Below are 19,540 nucleotides of genomic sequence, written 5' to 3'. Positions count from 1 at the left end.
TTCCACCCTCTCAATCTCCATTCTCTGCTACCTCTGACCCACCCCATATTTCTCTCCGCTCCCCCTATCTGTCGCCTGTCACCCAATTCTCCCCGAACTACCCAACCTTCCCTGACACTGTCCTCTCCCGCTTGCTCCTCACTCTCATAACTTCCCCCCCCGCGCCCCCGCCACTGTCAACTCTCGAGAACAACCGCTCTCACACCCTCAATATTAGCCCTGCGCGGCACTTCCTCCCCCTGCTCCCGGCCTCTCTCTGTCTCAGCCCTTCATCTGCTGTTTGCTGGTGTCGACCTCACCCCCTGTCAACACGAGCTTCCTTTGACAGCGGCTGCTTCCCCTTTCTGAGCTCAGAAGGCAGAGAATCCCCGACAGGATGGACGACAGCGAGACTTACACGAATGTGAAGTTCAAAAAAACGGACTCAGGGTCTCCTTCCCGAGGTGAGTGGGGCAGAGAGACGGAGTGGAGGGAGATTCACTCTGTGTCTGACCCCGGGAGTGTGTGATGGGACGGTGTGGAGGGAATTTCACTCTGTGTCTGACACTGGAGTATGTGATGGGACGGTGTGGAGGGAGATTTACTTTGTGTCTGACACCGGGAGTGTGTGATGGGACGGTGTGGAGGGAGATTCACTCTGTGTCTGACCCCGTGAGTTTGTGATGGGACGGTGTGCAGGTAATTTAACTCTGTGTCAGACTTGGGGAGTGTGTGATGGGACCGTGTAGAGGGAGCTTTACTCTGTGTCTGACCCCGGCAGTGTGCGATGGGACGGTGTGGAGGGAGATTCACTCTGTGTCTGACCCCGGGAGTGTGTGATGGGACGGTGTGGAGGGAGATTCACTCCGTGTCTGACCCCGGGAGTGTGTAATGGGACGGTGTGGAAGTAGTTTTACTCTGTGTCTGACCCCGGGAGTGTGCGATGGGACGGTGCGGAGGGAGATTCACTCTGTGTCTGACCCCGGGAGTGTGTGATGGGACGGTGTGGAGGGAGATTCACTCCGTGTCTGACCCCGGGAGTGTGTAATGGGACGGTGTGGAAGTAGTTTTACTCTGTGTCTGACACAGGGAGTATGTGATAGGAAAGTGTGGAGGGAGCTTCAAGCTGTTTCTGACACCGGGAGTGTGTGATGAGACGGTGTAGAGGGAGTACACACTGTGTCTGACCTGGGGAGTGTGTGATCAGATGGTGTGGGGGATACTCACTCTGTGTTTGACGACGAGACAGTGTGGCGGTAGTTTTACTCTGAGTCTGACTAGGGGAGTGTGCAATGGGACGGTGTGGAGGGAGCGTCACTCTGTGTCTGGCCACGGGTGTGAGTGCTGGAACGGTGTGGAGAGAACCTCACTGTGTTTGATCCCTGGAGTCTGATGAGAGAGTATGGAGGGAGCCTCACTTTGTGTTTGACCCCGGGGGTGTGTGATAGGGTGGTGTGGAAGGAGTTTCACTCAGTGTCTGTCCCTCGATGTTCTGTCCTCAGTTGAACCTGATGTGTCGTACGTGGCAATTAATTTCAAGACCGTCTCTGAGCCCCGTTTCCGGACTGATCGAGGTTAGTTTCATCTTTGTTGGTTGACTCTGTTTAGCTGATGTTTCTAATCCTGTGGAGACATCTCAGGGCAAGCGCACAGTTGACCCTAATGATTCCCTGTTTGAGAATAAGTCAGAGGGAACGCGTCAGGGATGTGATGAGGAGGGAACTCTGTTTGATAGTCAGTGCGGAGTGTTTTGCTCAAGGAGAGGCGGAACTGGGGGAGAGCCGTGAGATGGTTTGAGGAGAGCGTGCAGTGGGAAGGGTCGGTGGGGAGAGATAGCATGGGATGTGCCGTGTGGAGGGAGGGGCAATGAGGAGCGAGCGCTGTGGGGCGGGGGTGGTGGAGATGAGTTAGCACCGTGTCGGGGTGTTGAGGAGGGAGGACTGTGCGAGAGACGGTGAGGAGGGAGCGCGGAATAAAACCTTAACCACTCTCTCCCTTTTCGAACCCCACTCTCTTTTCCTGCGCTCCCCTTTTCTCACCTACTTCCCCTTCTCTCACCCCGTCTCCTCTCTCTCTCTCTGTCTGTGCGTCTCTGACCTCTCTCTTCCCCAATCCCTCACCCTCTCTCTCACTGTCTCACCTTTTCTCTCTCCCTCACCTATCCCTCTCACTCTTCTCTCAAGCACCCCCCTCTTCTCTGTCTCCACGACTCCCTCTCCCATTCTCTACGGCTCTCACTCTCTTCCTTATCTGCCTGTCCGACTCTCTCTCCCAGCCGGTCTGAACTCCACCTACTCAGAGCTGAACTTTCGGAAAGAGGAACCCCGCATCGAGAAGGACGAAGATCCTCCCATTGCCTCGGGACCCGGCGGGCTGCCAACCACTGCACAAACAGGTCAGAGTTCGCAGAAATGACGTCATTTTGGAGGGATCACGTGTTATACACCCACGTGACCAAGTTTCTAAAGCATCTGCTTCGAACACTTCCTCTGTCAGCTCGTTCCAGAGACTGACCACCATCCGGGTAACAGAAGGTTGTCACTCGGCTCCCCATTAAATCCCTTTCCCCTCTCACCTCAACATCTGCGATCTGTTCCTCGATTCTCCAAGTCTATGATAAATAACTGTACGCAGTTATCACCTTTGCATCATCAATGGGAACAGGAGAGGTTCCGGAGGATTGGAGGGTTGCGGATGTTGTTCCTTTATTTAAAAAAGGGAGTAGAGATAGCCCAGGAAATTATAGACTACTGAGTCTTACCTCAGTGGTTGGTAAGCTGATGGAGAAGATCCCGAGAGGCAGGATTTATGAACATTTGAGAAGGTATAATATGATTAGGAATAGTCAGCATGGCTTTGTCAAGGGCAGGTCGTGCCTTACGAGCCTGATTGAATATTTTGAGGATGTGACTAAACACATTGATGAAGGAAGAGCAGTAGATGTAGTGTGTATGGACTTCAGCAAAGCATTTGGTAAGGTACCCCATGCAAGACTTATTGAGAAAGTAAAGAGGCATGGTGTCCAAGGGGTCATTGCTTTGTGGATACAGAACTGGTTTGTCCACAGAAGGCCAAGAGTGGTTGTACACGGGTGATATTCTGCATGGAGGTCGGTCACCAGTGGAGTGCCTCAGCGATCTGTTCTGGGACCCTTACTCTTCGTAACTTTTATAAATGACCTGGATGAGGAAGTGGATGGGGTGGGTGAGTAAGTTTGTTGTATACACAAAGGTTGGAGGTGTTGTGGATAGTGTCGAGGGCTGTCAGAGGTTACGATGGGACCTTGATGGGATGCCAAACTAGGCTGAGAAGTGGCAGATGGAGTTTAACACAGATAAGTGTGAGATGGTTCATTTTGGTAGGTCAAATATCATGGCAGAATATAACATTAATGGTTAGACTCTTGGCAGTGTGGAGGATCGGAGCAATCTTCGGGTCCGAGTCAATCGGACACTCAAAGCAGCTGAGTAGGTTGACTCTGTGGTTAAGAAGGCGTACGATGTGTTGGCCTTCAACAATCGTGGAACTAAATTTAGGAACCAAGTGGTAATGTTGCAGCTTTTAAGGACCGTAGTCAGGCCACACTTGCTGTACTGTGCTCAGTCCTGTTCGCCTCACTACAGGAAGGATGTGGAAACTATAGAAAGGGTGCAAAGGAGATTTACTAGGATGTTGCCTGGATTGGGGAGCATGCCTTATGAGAATAGGTTGAGTGAACTCGGCCTTTTCTCCTTGGTGCGACGGAGGATGAGAGGTGACCTGATAGAGGTGTATAAGGTGATGAGAGGGAATAATCATGTGGATAGTCAGAGGTTTTTTTTCATAGCACGGAAATGGTTGCCACAAGAGAACACAGGTTTAAGGTGCTGGGGAGTAGGTACAGAGGAAAAGTCAGGGGCAGGTTTTTTACTTAGAGAGTGGTGATTGCGTGGAAGGGGCTGTAATCAGCGGTGTTGGAGGCGGATACGATAGGGTCTTTAAGAGACTTCTGGATCTGTACATGGAGTGTAGTAAAATAGAGGGCTATAGGTAAGCCTAGTATTTCTTCGGTAGGGACATGTTCGACACAACTCTCTGGGCCGAATGGCCTGTATTGTGCTGTAGGTTTTCAATGTTTCTATACTTCTATCTCATCTGGTCCCGGCGAGTTATCTAACTTGATGCTTTCCAAAAGCTCCAGCACATCCTCTTTCTCAATATCTACATGCTCAAGCCTTTCAGTCCGCTGCAAGTCATCACAACAATCACCAAGATGCTTTTCCACAGTGAATGCTGAAGTAACGTATTCATTAAGTACCTCTGCTGTTTCCTTCTGCTCCATACACAATTTCGCACTGTCACAATTGATAGGTCCTATTATTTCAAGTCTTATCTTCTTTCCATTCACATACTTGTAGAATGCCTTGGGGCTTTCCTTAATCCTGCCCGCCCAGTCCTTCTCATCTTCCCTTCTGGCTCTCCTAATTACCTTCTTAAACTGCTTCCTGTTAGCCTTATAATTTTCTTGATGTTTAACATTCCCTGGCTCTCTAAACCTTCTGTCAGCATTTCTTCTCTTCTTGACTAGATTTATGACGGACTTTGTACACCAGTTTTCCAACTTTCAAGTTGCCACCTGTGAGTCTCTAAAAATAAAAACGATCGTTTCTGCATCGACTACCGCCACCGGCAGCCTATTCCACGTACTCACCACTCTCTGAGTAAAAAAAAAGAAAAAAAAACTTACCCCTGAGATCTCCTCTGTACCTGCTTCCAAACACTTTAAAACTATGCCCTGTCGTGCCTGCCATTTCAGCCCGTGGAAAAACTGACTATCCGCACGATCAATGCCTCTCATTATCTTGTACACCTCTATCAGGTCACCTCTCATCCTTCGTCGCTCCAAGGAGAAAAGGCCAAGTTCACTCAACCTATTCTCATAAGACATGCTCCTCAGTCCATGCAACACCCTTGTAAATCCTCTCTGCACCGTTTCTATGGTTTCCACATCCTTCCTCGAGTGAGGTGATCAGAACTGAGCACAGTACTCCAAGTACGGTTGACCAAGACCCTACATAGCTGCAACTTTAACTCTCGGCTCTTAAACTCAGTCCCACGATTGATGAAGCCCAATACACTTTATGCGTTTTTAACCATGGAGTCAACTTGCAGAGCAGCTTTGAGTGTCCTATGGACTCGGACCTCAAAATCCCTCTGATCATCCACAGTGCCAAGAGTCTTGCATGAATGCTATATTCTGCCATCATATTTGGCCTACCAGAATAAACCACCTCACACTTATCTAGGTTAAACTCCATCTGCCACTTATAGCCCAATTTTACATTCTATCAATGTCCCGTTTTAAACTCTGACAACTTTCCACACTATCCACACCACCCCCAACCTTTGTGTCATCAGCAAATTTACTAACTCATCCCTCCACTTCCTCATCGAGGTCATTTATAAAAATAATTGCCAAGTTTTTTGAACCTTTCGTAAGCTCTTCTTTCTCCTGACGAGATTTAAAACAGCCTTTGTATTCCACGGATCTTTACCCTACCATCCTTTCCATGTCCCATTGGAACATACCTACTCAGAACCCCACGCAAATATTCCCTGAACGTTTGCCAGATTTCTTCCGTACGTTTCCCCAAGAACATCTGTTTCCAACTTATCTTCCAACTTCCTGCCTAATAGCCTCATATTTCCCCTTACTCCAATTAAACGGTTATCTAACTTGTCTTTTCCTATCCCTGTGTAATACTATGGTAAAGGAGATAGAATTGTGATCACTATCTAAAAATGCTTGCCCATTGAGAGACCTGACACTTGACCAGGTTCATTTCCCAATACCAGATCAAATGCAGCCTCTCCTCATGTAGGCCTATCTACATATTGTGTCAAGACACCCTCCTGAACACACCTAACAGACTCTACCCCATCTGAACCCCTCACCCTAGGGGGATGCCGATCATTATTTGGGGAATTAAAATCTCCTACCACAGCAACCCTGTTTTTATTACTCCTTTCCAGAATCTGTCTCCCTATCTGCTCCTCGATGTCCCTGTTACTATTGGGTGCTCTATAAAAAATACCCAGTGGAGTTATTGACCCCTTCTTGTTCCTAACTTCCATCCACACAGATTCCGTAGACAACCTCTCCATGAGTTCCTCCTTTTCCACATCCCTGCCGCTGTCTCTGATCAACACCCACCTCATTTGCCTCCCTCTCTATCCGTTTTGAAACATCTAAAGCTCGCACTTGAAATAGCTATTCCTGCCTCTGCACTCTGCAAGTTTATGTAATGGCAACAACATTGTAGCTCCAAGTGCCGATCCATGCTCTGAGCTCATCCGCTTTATTCATAATGTTCCTCGTATTAATTTAAACACATCTCAAGCCATCAGTCAGAGCGCGTACCTTCTCTATCATCTGCCTATCCTCCCTTTCGCAATGTCTCCAAACTTTCTCTGTTTGTGAGTCAAAATCCCTTTCCTCCATCTCTTCAGTTTGGTTCCCAACCCCTAGCAATTCTAGTTTAAAATCTCCCCAGTAGCTTAGCAAATCTTTCCGCCAGGATATTGATCCCCCTCGGATTCAAGTGCAACTCCTCATTTTGGTACAGGTCACACGTGCCCCAGAAGAAGTCCTAGTGATCCAGAAGTCTAAATCCCTGCCCCACTCCTCCAATCTCTCAACCACTCATTTACCCTTCACCTCATTCAATTCCTATACTCACTGTCACGTGGCACAGGGAATATTCCCGAGATTCCTACCTTTGAGGTCCTGCTTCTCAACTTCTTTGTGAAGTTAAGAAATGGCAAGGATAAAAAGACACTAACAGCAGCAGTTATATACATGCCTCGAAACAACAGCCGGGATGTGGACTACTAGTTACAGCTGGAAATAGAAAAAAAAAGCGTGACAGAAGGAAATTGTCAAGATAATTATGGGGTATTTTAATATGAAAGTGGATTGGGAGAGTCAGGAAGGTACTCGATCTCAGGAAAGGGAGATTATAGAATGCCCACGGGATGGCGTTTTGGAGCAACATGTCCATACGCCCACCGGGGGATCCGCTGTTTTCGATTGGGTGCTGTGTAATGAACCTGAGGCGATTAAGTTCAGTTTCAAATTTGAAAAGGAGAAGCTGGTGCCAGCTGTGTCGATATTTCAGTAGAATATAGGAAAATACAGTGGTATGAGTGATGAACTGGCCCAAGTCGATTGGAAAAGTAATCTAAATGGAGATACAGTAGAGCAGAATTGGATGAAATTCCTACAACATGTATACCGATTTGGATATTGTTGCGGGGGAAGACTTACCTGAGACAAGCTGTGGCAGGCGGATTTCCGGCACTGAGTCTCGTTCTGCAGAGCAGAAGGGAGGGTGGAAGAAGATGAGAGTGGTACTGATAGGGGACACGATAGTTAGAGGCACAGACAGGAGGTTCTGTGGTCATAGAAACATAGAAACATTGAAAATAGGTGCAGGGGTAGGCCATTCGGCCCTTTGAGCCCGCACCGCCATTCAGTATGATCATGGCTGATCATCCAACTCAGAACCCTGCACCAGCCTTTCCTCCATACCCCCTGATCCCTTTAGCCACATGGACCATATCTAACTCCCTCTTAAATATAGCCAATGAACTGACCTCAACTGTTTCCTGTGGCAGAGAATTCCACAGACTCACCACTCTCTGTGTGAAGAAGTTTTTTCCTAATCTCGATCCTAAAAGGCTTACCCTTTATCCTCAAACTGTGACCCTTCGTTCTGGACTTCCCTAACATCGGGAACAATCTTCCTGCATCTAGCCTGTGCAATCCCTTTAGGATTGTATACGTTTCAATCAGATCCCTCCTCAATCTTCTAAATTCCAACGAGTATAAGCCCAGTTCATCCAGTCTTTCTTCATATGAAAGTCCTGCCATCACAGGAATCAATCTGGTGAACCTTCTTTGTACTCCCTCTATGGCAAGGATTTCTTTCCTCAGATTAGGGGACCAAAACTGCACACAATACTCCAGGTGTGGTCTCACCAAGGCCTTGTACAACTGCAGTAGTTCCTCCCTGCTCCTGTACTCGAATCCTCTTGCTATAAATGTCAGCATACCATTCCCCTTTTTCATCGCTTGCTGTACCTGTATGCCCACTTTCAATGACTGGTGTGTAATGACACCCAGGTCTCCCCTTTTCCTAATCGGCCACCATTCAGATAATAATCTGTTTTCCTGTTTTGCCACCAAAGAGGATAACTTCACATTGATCCACATTAACTTGCATCTGCGATGAATTTGTCCACTCACCTAACCTATCCAAGTCACTCTGCATCCTCTTAGCATCCTCCTCACAGCTAACACTGCCACCCAGCTTCGTGTCATCCGCAAATTTGAAGATGCTGCATTTAATTCTCTCATCCAAGTCATTAATATATATTGTAAACAACTGGGGTCCCAGCACTGAGCCTTGCAGTACCCCACTAGTCACTGCCTGCCATTCTGAAAAGGTCCCGTTTATTCCCACTCTTTGCTTCCGGTCTGCCAACCAATTCTGTATCCACATCAATACCTTACCCTAATACTGTGTGCTTTAAGTTTGCACACTAATCTCCTGTGTGGGTCCTTGTCCAAAACCTTTTGAAAATCCAAATATACCACATCCACTGGTTCTCCCCTATCCACTCTACTAGTTACATCCTCAAAAAATTCTAGGAGATTCGTCAAGCATGATTTTCCTTTTACAGATCCATGCTGACTTGGTCCGATGACTTGGTCGTGATAGGAACTCCCGGATGGTTTGCTGACTCCCGGGTTACAGTGTCAGGGGTGTCTCTGATCGCGTGCACAGCATTCTGAGTTGGGAGGGTGAACAGCCAGATGTCATGGTACACATCGGTACCAATGACGTAGGAAGAAAGTCTGAGAAGGTCCTCAAGGATGGTAATCTCAGGATTGCTACATGTGCGACATGACAGTGAAGGAAAGAATAGGATGCTATGGCGGAATAACACGTGGCTGAGGTACTAGTGTAGGGGGCAGAGTTTCAGAGTTCAGTATAATTGGGACCTCTTCTGTGACTGGTGGGATCTGTACAAGAGAGACGGATTACGCCTGAAATACAGGGGGAGCAATATCCTTGCAGGGAGGTTTGTTAGTGGTATTGGGGAGGGTTTAAACTAGATTTGCAGGGGGATGGGAACCAGAGCAGATAGTGGGGCAAGGGTTAAAATAAATTATGTTAAAAGTTCATGCAAAGTCACAAATAGAAGGATTGTGCAGGAGAGTAGCGGAGATTCAAACAAGAGGACATGAGTTGAGATTTAGGGGGCAGAAGTTTAGGGGTAACACGGGGGGCGGGGAGGACTTCTTTACTCAGAGAGTGGTGGCTATGTGGAGCGAGCTTCCAGTGGAAGTGGAAGAGGCAAGTTCGATATTGTCATTTAAATAAAGAAATGGATAGGTATATGGAGAGGAAAGGAATGGAGGATTATGGGCTGAGTGCAGTTTGGTGGGACTAGGTGAGCGTAAGCGTTCGGTACGGACTAGAAGGGCCGAGTTGGCCTCTTTCCCTGCTGTAGTTGATATATGGTTATATGGCCATATGTGTGTGGTGGTAATAATCTTTGGAGGTGTGTCTATTTTACGGATAGCAGGAGTAGCAGGAAGTGTTGAAGAAACGGAAAAGTCGCAGGAAGGCTTGGTCAGTTTAAGAGAAATAGCAAAGAAATGGCAGATGAGATACTATGTCGTGGAAAAGGAATACTCGGACCCGGAGGGAGAGGGCCGTAGAAAATTCTTTATTTGTCACATGATATCATGGGGAGCACAGCCCCTAAAATAGGGATCCTGGAGCTAGCTCAAACGAGAAAACTCAGTCATATTTATGCATCAGTGGTAGTGACAAGAGACGCTTGGGTGGAATTTTTTACAGAAGTAAAGGTCACGTGCCTCAGGATGTTGTATGGAAAGATAATTCCTTATTTGAACTTTTGTCTAGCATTTTCAGAGAACACTACAGAATAGCGAAGTAGCAAAAATACGTTCTTGAGCCGCAACACATTTCACTGAATTGTTAGTTCTTAAAAAAAAAACTAGTTCTTTAGTTAGTTCTCAGAAACATTTTACTTAAGTGTTAGTTCTCAGGCCAGCTGGCTCAACCGCGGACATATAAAAATTCTCAGAACAAAGAAGTACAGATGCAGTTATTTTTATATCGCTGTTGCGAGGCACATTTCAGTCACACAGAGTACATTAGTTACAGATAAATGATTGTAAATTTCGAATTCACATTTTAAAACAAATCATTAGCCCCTCAATGCCCATTACAATGTAAGGCCTTGATATTTTCTTCCACAGAAATGTACGGCTGTACATTTTGGAGGAAGAAATAATCGGGCAGATTATTATTTAGATGGGGAGAAAATTCAAAAATCGGAAGAACAAAGGGACTTGGGGGTCCTCGTGCAGGACACCCTGAAGGTTAACCACCAGCTTGGATCGGCTGTGAGGAAAGCGAATGCTATGTTGGCATTCATTTCAAGAGGAATAGTGTATATGAGTAAGGAGGTGTTGATGAGGCTCTGTGGGACATTACTGAGACCTCATTTGGAATACTGTGTGCACTTTTGCGCCCCCTGTCTTAGAAGGAATGTACTGATGTTGAAGAGAGTTCAGGAAAGATTCACGAAGATGATTCCTGGAATGCAGGGGATAAAATATGAGGAGCAGGTGTCGGCTCTTGTACTGTATTCATTAGAGTACAGAAGAATGAGAGGGGATCTCATAGAAACATTTCGAATGTTGAAAGGGTTGGACAGAGTAGATGTGGAAAGGCTGTTTCCCTTGGAGGGTGAGTCCCCGACAAGAGAGCACAGACTTAGAATTAGAGGGTACCCATTTAAAACAGAGATGAGGAGAAATGTTTTAGCTACAGGGTCCTTGACCTATGGAATCTGTTGCCACAAACAGCTGTGGAGGCCCGATCATGGAGGGTGTTTAAGGAGGAGACAAATAGGTATCTGATTTGTCAGGGTATCAAGGGATATGGGGGAAAAGCCTGAAATTGGAACTAGATGGGAGAATAGTTTGGCTCATGTTGGAGTGGCGGAGCAGACTCAATGAGGCGAATGGCCTACTTCAGCTCATTTGTCCTGTGATCTTCTTTCCTAACTGCTTATAGTCTTTTTTTCAGGACCTCCTCCCTTTTCCCACCCATGTCGTTGGTACCAGTATGTACCAGGACCTCTGGCTGTTCTCCCTCCCACTTCAAGATATCGTGAACGCGATCAGAAACATCCCGGTCCCTGGACGATCAGATGGACTCCTGACCTCACGATCAACCTTGTCGTGGCCCCCTGCACCTTAATGACTGCCTGCACTGCACTCTGTCTGTAACTGTGACACTTTACTCTGCGTTCTGTTACTGATTTACCTTGCTCTAAAGCAATGGAGTGATCTGTATCTATGGATGTAACTGGGACCTCTCCTGTCTGTGATGTTTACAAATGATCTGGATGATAATGCAGTTGGGTTGGTCAGTAGGTTGCAGATGTTACGGCGAGATTTGGTGTTGTAGAGAGCGAAGAAGACTAGCAAATAATTCAGTGTGATATGGATCAGTTACAGATATGGGTTGGAGAATTGTCAGAAGGAGTTTAATCCGGACAAACCTAAATGTTGCACGTTAGTAGGTCAACTGAAAGAAATGGTACACTATTGAAGACAAAACAGTGCTGATGGGCAGAGGGATCTTGCCTTTATTATTTGGGGCATTGAATACAAATGTCAGGGAGTTAAGTTGCACGTTTATGAAAATTACTGGTTAGGCTGAATCAGGTGTATTGTCTACAGTCCTGGTCACCACATTATCGGAAGGATGCCAAAGCGTTGGGCAGTCTCCAGAGAGGTTTAAATGGACGCTGCCTGGATTCGATGGCATGTGTTACAACGAGAGGTCAGACACCTGGGTTATTTCCTCTGGAGCGTAGGAGGCTCAGGGGAGATCTGACTGATCTCTGGAATCCGTCAGACACCTTTCAGCCTCTGCCAAGTCAAGGAATTTGGTCTCTCAGCGATGATGGCTGAAGTAGATGTGATTGAGGGAGGGAGGGGTGATCGTGGTGGAAGGAGAGAGCGCGGATGGTGGGTGGAAGGGAGTCCAATTGGGAGTCACGGCTGAATTTACGCACACAATGAATGGTCTCTCTACAGGTGTACAGAAACAGGAGTCGAAAGAGAACATCGGAAATAGACCGTACCGTAAGATCTGCCTACTCTGTCTGGTTACGTCCATCCTCGTCGCGATAGTGGCCGGGCTCTCGATCCATGGTGAGTCGAACGGGCTCCGGGAGGAGTCTGACCGTGAAATAGCAGTGTGGAGTGAAACGTGAACGTAAAACACCACAGTGACACAGACACGCCGCTCAACGTGACACTGACAAACTATTCATCGCGACACCAACACGTGAATCCCACTGGGACTCCCTCCCGCGCTCTCTCCTTGTATTCGTCTTCTTCACAATCAACTCAACCTGGAAGTTAATCTTTCGGGTATACTACGCAACGACTTCCACGTGCCTTTGCATTTTTGTATTCTGAATTTTCTCCCCAACTAAAACATAGCCTGCCTGATTTATTCTTCCACCAAGGTGCATGACCCTACACTTTCCAACATTGTAATTCATTTGTCATTTCTTTGTCCATTCCCCTAAACTGTCTAAGTCTCTCTGCAGGCTCTCTGTTTCCTCAACACAACTCGCTTCACGACCTATCATTGTATCATCGGCAAATTTAGCCACTAATACATTAATACGGCAGCCTCAGTCATTGATATTCTTCGTACAAAGCAGTGCTCCCAGCACCGACCCCTGTGGAACTCCAGTGGTAACCGGCAGTCAGAAAGAATAGAATCCTTTAATGACCATTCTGTGCTTTCTGCTGACCTGCCAATACCCCAACCACGCTAATACATTCCCTGTAAGTCCCTGCTCTTATCTTTCTAAGCAGCCTCATGAGCGGACACTTGTCAAAGGCCATCTAAAAAATCCAAGTACGCCACATCTATTTCATTTCCTTTGTCTACCCCGCTTGTAATTTCCTCAAAAATCTGCAGTAGTCAGCCTAGCGGGTCCATAGTTTCCTTCCTGCTGCCTCCCACCCTTCTTAAATAGCGGAATAACATTTGCAATTTTCGAGTCTCCCGGTACAATTGCAGAATCTATCGATTCTTGAAAACATCATTCTTAATGCCTCAGCAGTCTACCCATCTACTTCCTTCAGAACCCGAGAGTGCATTCCCTCAGGTCCAGGAGATTTATCCACCCTCAGTTAAACTTTCTCAGAACCTTCTCAGTCGTCATTTTCACTGCACAAACTTCATTCCCTGACACTCTTGAATGTCCGGTATACTGCAGACGTCTTCCACTGTGAAGATTGATGCAAAATACACATTCAGTTCCCATGGCATCTTCGCGTCTCTCATTGCAATAGTTCCAGTATCAATTTCTGTTGCTCCCATATCTACCCGTGAGTCTCGTTTACCCTTGAGATACTTAAAAAAAAAACTTTTCCTGTCTTCTTTGATATTGGTCGCCAGCTTGCTTTTATAATTCATCTTTTCCTTCCTATTGACCTTCTTAATTTCCTTCTGCAAATTTATAAACGCTTCCCAATCCTTTATCTTCCCACTAGGTTTGGCTTCCATGTGTGCCCTCTCCTTTGCTTTTACTTCGGCTCTGACTTCACTGGTCAGCAACGGTCTTGTGCTTCTTCCATTCGATAATGTTTTCTCATTTGGAATAGATCTGTCTTGCACTTCCCTCATTTTTCGCAGAAACTCCAGTGACTGCTGCTCTGTTGCTAGTGTCCGTCAGCGCAACACCGACATGTCCCTCACTGTGACACGGAAATAACCACCTCCGTGATACTGACGCAGACTCACACCTCACGGTGGCACCGACGCTCCTGACTGTGACACCGACACGCCCATCATTCCTGACAATGACAAGCCCCTCACCGTGGCACATACACGATCTGTACCGTGACATAGACATAGAAACATAGAAAATAGGTGCAGGAGTAGGCCATTCGGCCCTTCGAGCCTGCACCGCCATTTATTATGATCATGGCTGATCATCCAACTCAGAACCCCGCCCCAGCCTTCCCTCCATACCCCCTGACCCCCGTAGCCACAAGGGCCATATCTAACATCCTCTTAAATATAGCCAATGAACTGGCCTCAACTGTTTCCTGTGGCAGAGAATTCCACAGATTCACCACTCTCTGTGTGAAGAAGTTTTTCCTAATCTCGGTCCTAAAAGGCTTCCCCTCTATCCTAAAACTGTGACCCCTCGTTCTGGACTTCCCCAACATCGGGAACAATCTTCCTGCATCTAGCCTGTCCAATCCCTTTAGGATCTTATACGATTCAATCAGATCCCCCCTCAATCTTCTAAATTCCAACGAGTACAAGCCCAGTTCATCCAGTCTTTCTTCATATGAAAGTCCTGCCATCCCAGGAATCAATCTGGTAAACCTTCTCTGTACTCCCTCTATGGCAAGGATGTCTTTCCTCAGATTAGGGGACCAAAACTGCACACAATACTCCAGGTGTGGTCTCACCAAGGCCTTGTACAACTGCAGTAGTACCTCCCTGCTCCTGTACTCAAATCCTCTCGCTATAAATGCCGGCATACCATTCGCCTTTTTCACCGCCTGCTGTACGGCACACCTCCCAGTGGGACACGAAACCATCACATCCTCACTGTAACACTCGTCACCGTGACACCTACACGCTCCTCAGCATGAACGCACAGCACCACACCGTGACACTGACACACCTATTACCGCGACCCACCCCGCACAATACCGCTGTCTCAGACGTCACTGTAAACGCTAAACATCCTTGACCATCTCTCTCAGTATCACAGATTCGTCAGTCTCAGAGCATTTCCGACAAAAAATGCCAGCTACCTTTGGAACGGTATCAGGAGATGAACAAAACACAGACCCAATGTCGACAACAGGTCCACCAGTTGAAACTCTCTAACAACGACTGTCTCCAGAATCTATCTGTTCTCAACAACAGCCTCGCCATCGTCGAAACGAAGCTACGGAATTTCAAATGGACGATGGATGTAATTTGTCAATTTCTGACAAGTAACAGAGGTGAGGCATCCCTCCATGTCTGACCCCGGGAGTTTCCGCTGGGAAGGGAGGGTGTGGTGGGAGCTTCACTATGTTTCTGACGCCGGTGGGGGCGGGGTGGGTGTGATGGGAAGAGAGCATCAGTCCCTGTCTGATTTCGTGACTGTCCAGATAGAACTCTGTGTCTCTGACTCAGCGAAAGTGTCGGATATGACGCTTCGGAGGGATCATCACTCTGTGTCTGACCCCGAGAGTGTGCGATGGGAGACTGTGGAGGGAACTGCAATCTGAAACTGACCCAGAGGCTGTGTGATGAGGCACTGTGGAGTGAGCTTCACTCCGTGTTTGATCCAGGGGTCTGTGATCGGACGGTGTGGAGGTAGCATCACTCTGTGTCTGACACCCTGAGTCTGTGATGGGACGGTCTGCAGCGAGTGTCACTTAGTGTCTGACTCCGTGAGTGTATCAGTGAAGGGGGCAGAGGTAGCTCAATCCGTGAATGACCGGAGATGGATGGTGTGGTGGGAACTTCACTCTGTGCCTGATCCTGTGAATCAGTGATTGGACGTTGTGGGGGGAATTTCATTCTGTGTCTTTCCCCGGGTGTGTGAGATGCGATAGTGTGGTACGAGGTTCACTCTGTGTCTTGACCTCGGGAGTCTGTAATGAATGGTGTGGAGGAAACGTCACTGTCCGTGATCCTGTTAATGTACGCTGCGACCGTGTGTGGGGAGATTTGCTTCTGACCTCAGGTGTGCGTGTTGGAACTGCGTAGTGGGACATTTACTCTGCACGTCACCCCGGGTGTGTGTGATGGAAAAGTGCGAAGGTAGATTCACTTTGTGTCTCACTGTTCCTTGTTCTGATTTCCAGAGCCAACGTGTTCCAAGGACTGGATCACAAATAAGGACCGGTGTTATTACGTATCCACATCTGAAAAATTTTTTTACTCAGCGAGGCAAGAATGTTCAAACCGTGATTCAAGTCTTCTCGAAATCAATTCAAGGGATGAAGCAGTATGTATCACACCACAAGAAGATCCCACAGTAACACAGGAATCATCACACACTACCGGTGTCTGACAATGAGTGAACACCCACAATGCACTCCCAGCACACACTCCCTGAGTCAGACACGAGGTGGCGCTCCTTCCACAGCGTTCCATCACAAATTCCCGGGGTCAGACACAGAGTGAATCTCCCTCCACACCGTCCCGTCACACACTCCCGGGATCAGACACAGAGTGAATCTCCCTCCGCACCGTCCCATCACACACTCCCGGGGTCAGACACAGAGTGAATCTCCCTCCACACCGTCCCATGACACTCTCCCGGGATCAGACACAGAGTGAATCCCCCTCCACACTGTCCCATCACACACTCCCGGGGTCAGACACAGAGTGAATCTCCCTCCATACCGTCCCATCACACACCCCCGGGGACAGACACAGAGTAAACACCCACCATACACTCCCAGCACACACTCACGGGGTCTGATGCAGAGTGAAGCTCCCTCCACACCGACCCATCACAGATTCTAGTGGTAATCAAAAGTGAGAAGCTCCGTACATAGCTTTTGATTCTTGAGATTAATCAAAGAAATTTAATTCCACAGAGCTTTGTATCCCACAGCCTTATGTTACGAGCCGGTGCATACTGGATTGGAAGGTGCGAAAACAGGTGAGATGTGGGTTGATAGTTGGGCATTGACATCGTCCTGAAGAGAGAAAATGCGATTAGTTTATGGACTGATGTAGATTTGTGGGAAAAGGGAGGGGACATGCAATTTGCTTGTGGACTGTACTCGGTTGTCAGGAGAGTGCGACACAATGGCGAAAATTTTGGGGCCGACACATGTCTGCCGGGGAAGGACAGGGCAGTGGGAATATTTCGGAAACCGGCAGAGGGCAGTGGGGAGAGATCAGGACACAGGGTTTATTTTATTTTGGTACTGACGCACGTCGGCGAGGAGAGCGCGGTGATGTGGGATTATTTGGAGATAGTCACCGGGCTGCGAGGAGCGGGAGCAGCAGCGGCATTGGTGTGGGGAATGACATCGATCTGCGGGGCGAGGGTAGGAGAGGTGGAGTATTTTGGAGACCGATACAGGGAGGTGGCCACACAGTGGGTTAATGGGAATAATTTGCGAACTGAAGCATGGATGTGGGCGAGAGGGAGCCACTGGTAAGTGGAGGCGGACCAGAGTCTATGATGAGAGCGCGGTGTACTGGGATATTTTCGGAGACTGACACGAAGCTCTAGGTACAGGGAGGGGAAACCGGATTATTCAGGACCGGCGCAGGGATGAGGCAAGAGTGTGGACGCGTGGGATTCATCTCGGGTCAGCCATAAGACTGTGGGGAGACGGTGGGACACTGGGGTTTGTTTGGGGACTGAAACAGATCTGAGGGGAGAGGGTGGGCCTGTTTGATTCGTATGGGGACTGACAGAGGACTGTGGTGAGAAAGCCATTCGATGGTATTCGCTGGGGAGACACGGGGCCGTGGGGAGACATTGGGTCACTACGATTAGTTAGGGGACTTAAACATGATTGTGAGGAGACATTGGGATCGTGGTATCTGTCTGGGTACTGACACGGGGTTGTGGGGAGAGAGTGGATGAGTGGGATGAGTTTGCGGACTGACGGAGGCTGTTAGGAGAGACCGATTTTATTGGATTAGCTTGTGGACGGTCTCGGCTCGGGTCCTCGGCTGAAACTGTTTTGTCTCTGTTAAAATTGTTTAACTCTCTTGGACAGGAATGTGGGCCAGAATATCCTGAACGTGGTGTCCTTTGGAACGTCCAACTGCGGAGACTGCCGCTCGTATCCAGGGAGGAATTCTTGCAATCGTGCTTGGCGTTTCATCTGCGAGAAGTCGGCACCTTTGTTCCCGGATATTCCTGAAAATATTCAGGATATTCAGGATCTCTGTCAACAGCCAGTGGAGGCGACATGAATCAAGTGACCAACTCCCCCTTCCCGTTCTCTCTAAACCCTCCGTCTCCCTGATCTCTCTCTCTCTCTCTCTCTCTCTCTCTCTCTCCCCCACCCCACCTCTCTCTCTTTCTGCTTTCCACCCACTCTCACCTTAATCATGTGCCGTCTGTGCCAGTGGGGCCGATTTGAATCCAACTATCTTCCCCTCTACTTCCCAATTCTCTCTTCGTCAACTATCACTCCTCCATCCTCTCAAACTCCCTCCTCACGCGCTCTGCCCCTTCCTCCTACTCGATTCTCCCCACCACACACCAACAAATGTCAGTCCCCTTCGATTCCCTTCTTTCTCGCCATTTCAATCCCGTTCTGCACTTCTCCACTTCCTCTACCTTTCGGTCCACCCCCTGTTGCCTCGCCCTTTCTCTGCTCGGTCTTTCTACTCTCCTTCTGTCAACTCTGTCTCACTTTCTCCCCCCCCCCCCCACCGCTCTCTCTCCCTTCCCTTCCCGTTCTCTCGAAACCCTCAGACTCCCTTATCTCTCTCTCGTTCTCCTTTCCACCCACTCTCAGCTTAATCCTCTGTCGTCTGGTTCTGGATAACCCAACCCTGGGTAAAAGACTATGCCTATTCTGTCTGTCTGTGCCGCTCTTGAGTTTATGGAACTCTATAAATTTACATTTACGTTCCCGGGAATAAAGTCCCAGCCTTCCCTTCATCTCTCCAGTGCTCCGAATTCCGGCAATATCCCAGTAGAACTCCCTGTGCACTCTATCCGGTTCAATGGCATTTTACTAAAGCAGGGCGGCCTCACCGACGTCCTGTACCACTGGAATCTGATTTCCGGACTCCTGTCCAGAGTTCCCTGAATGGTAAAGACCAGCGTGCCAGGCGTCCTGTCGACCCGTATCTGATGTTTTCCACCGGAATCGCTATTTGATCTATTATCCGAAACATTTACAGCCTGGAATATGTTCTTTTGCAGCATCAGCACCCCACAGAGATGTACAATTATTGTAAGTTACAAATATTAATAAATTCCGCAAATATGTCGAGTCAATGTTCGTGCGTTCAAAGATGGGGTGGCGCAGGGGGAGAAGCTGGTTCCTGAATCGTTGTGTGTGGGTGTTTAGACTCATGCGACCCCTCGATGACGGTAGTAACGAGCAGAGAGTTTCCCCGAGTGGGGAGGGTCCTCAGTGATGGACGGCGCCACCTCGAGGCATCGCCTCTTTAAAATGTCTTCGATGGTGGGGAGGGATGTGACTGTCAGAGTGCGGTAAGTCAGACCGTTGTACCGTGTCCTACGGGGAGATCTGTCTTGTCTTGTCCTCGCCTCCGTGGGTAAGTCAGGCATTCTGCCGTTGCCATGCGAGGGGTGGGGGGGGGGGGGTGTCTGTTCTTGTCTTGTCTTGGCTTTGCCTCTGTTAGGTAAGTCCGGCCGTTTTGCCGTTACCCGACGGATGGACCCGTTCCACCTTGGTGTGGAGATAAATTTAAGT

General features: G+C 48.2%; 1 protein-coding gene across 1 annotated transcript; it reads left to right on the top strand.

Moving 5' to 3' along the window:
• The first annotated feature begins 357 nt into the window (after positions 1-357).
• LOC140207239 (uncharacterized) lies at positions 358-18,189 on the top strand. The gene is made up of 8 exons (XM_072275674.1): positions 358-443; positions 1,482-1,553; positions 2,255-2,374; positions 12,170-12,286; positions 14,879-15,124; positions 15,977-16,119; positions 16,718-16,782; positions 17,861-18,189. The coding sequence occupies exons 1-8, from the start codon at positions 377-379 to the stop codon at positions 18,057-18,059; spliced, it is 1,029 nt and encodes a 342-aa protein (XP_072131775.1). The 5' UTR covers positions 358-376; the 3' UTR covers positions 18,060-18,189.
• The last annotated feature ends 1,351 nt before the right edge of the window (positions 18,190-19,540 follow it).

This window comes from Mobula birostris, chromosome 13 (assembly GCF_030028105.1).
Source record: "Mobula birostris isolate sMobBir1 chromosome 13, sMobBir1.hap1, whole genome shotgun sequence".
Lineage (NCBI taxonomy): Eukaryota > Metazoa > Chordata > Chondrichthyes > Myliobatiformes > Myliobatidae > Mobula > Mobula birostris.
The sequence above is the reverse complement of the archived record's forward strand: the minus strand, read 5'-3'. Positions and strand labels throughout refer to the sequence as shown.

Excerpts from the sequence above, each read along its gene's own strand:
- LOC140207239 (XM_072275674.1), top strand. The coding sequence starts at position 377 with ATGGACGACAGCGAGACTTACACGAATGTGAAGTTCAAAAAAACGGAC. Across the intron at positions 16,120-16,717 it reads TCAATTCAAGGGATGAAGCA|AGCTTTGTATCCCACAGCCT; the intron begins GTATGTATCACA and ends TTAATTCCACAG. Across the intron at positions 16,783-17,860 it reads ATTGGAAGGTGCGAAAACAG|GAATGTGGGCCAGAATATCC; the intron begins GTGAGATGTGGG and ends TCTCTTGGACAG.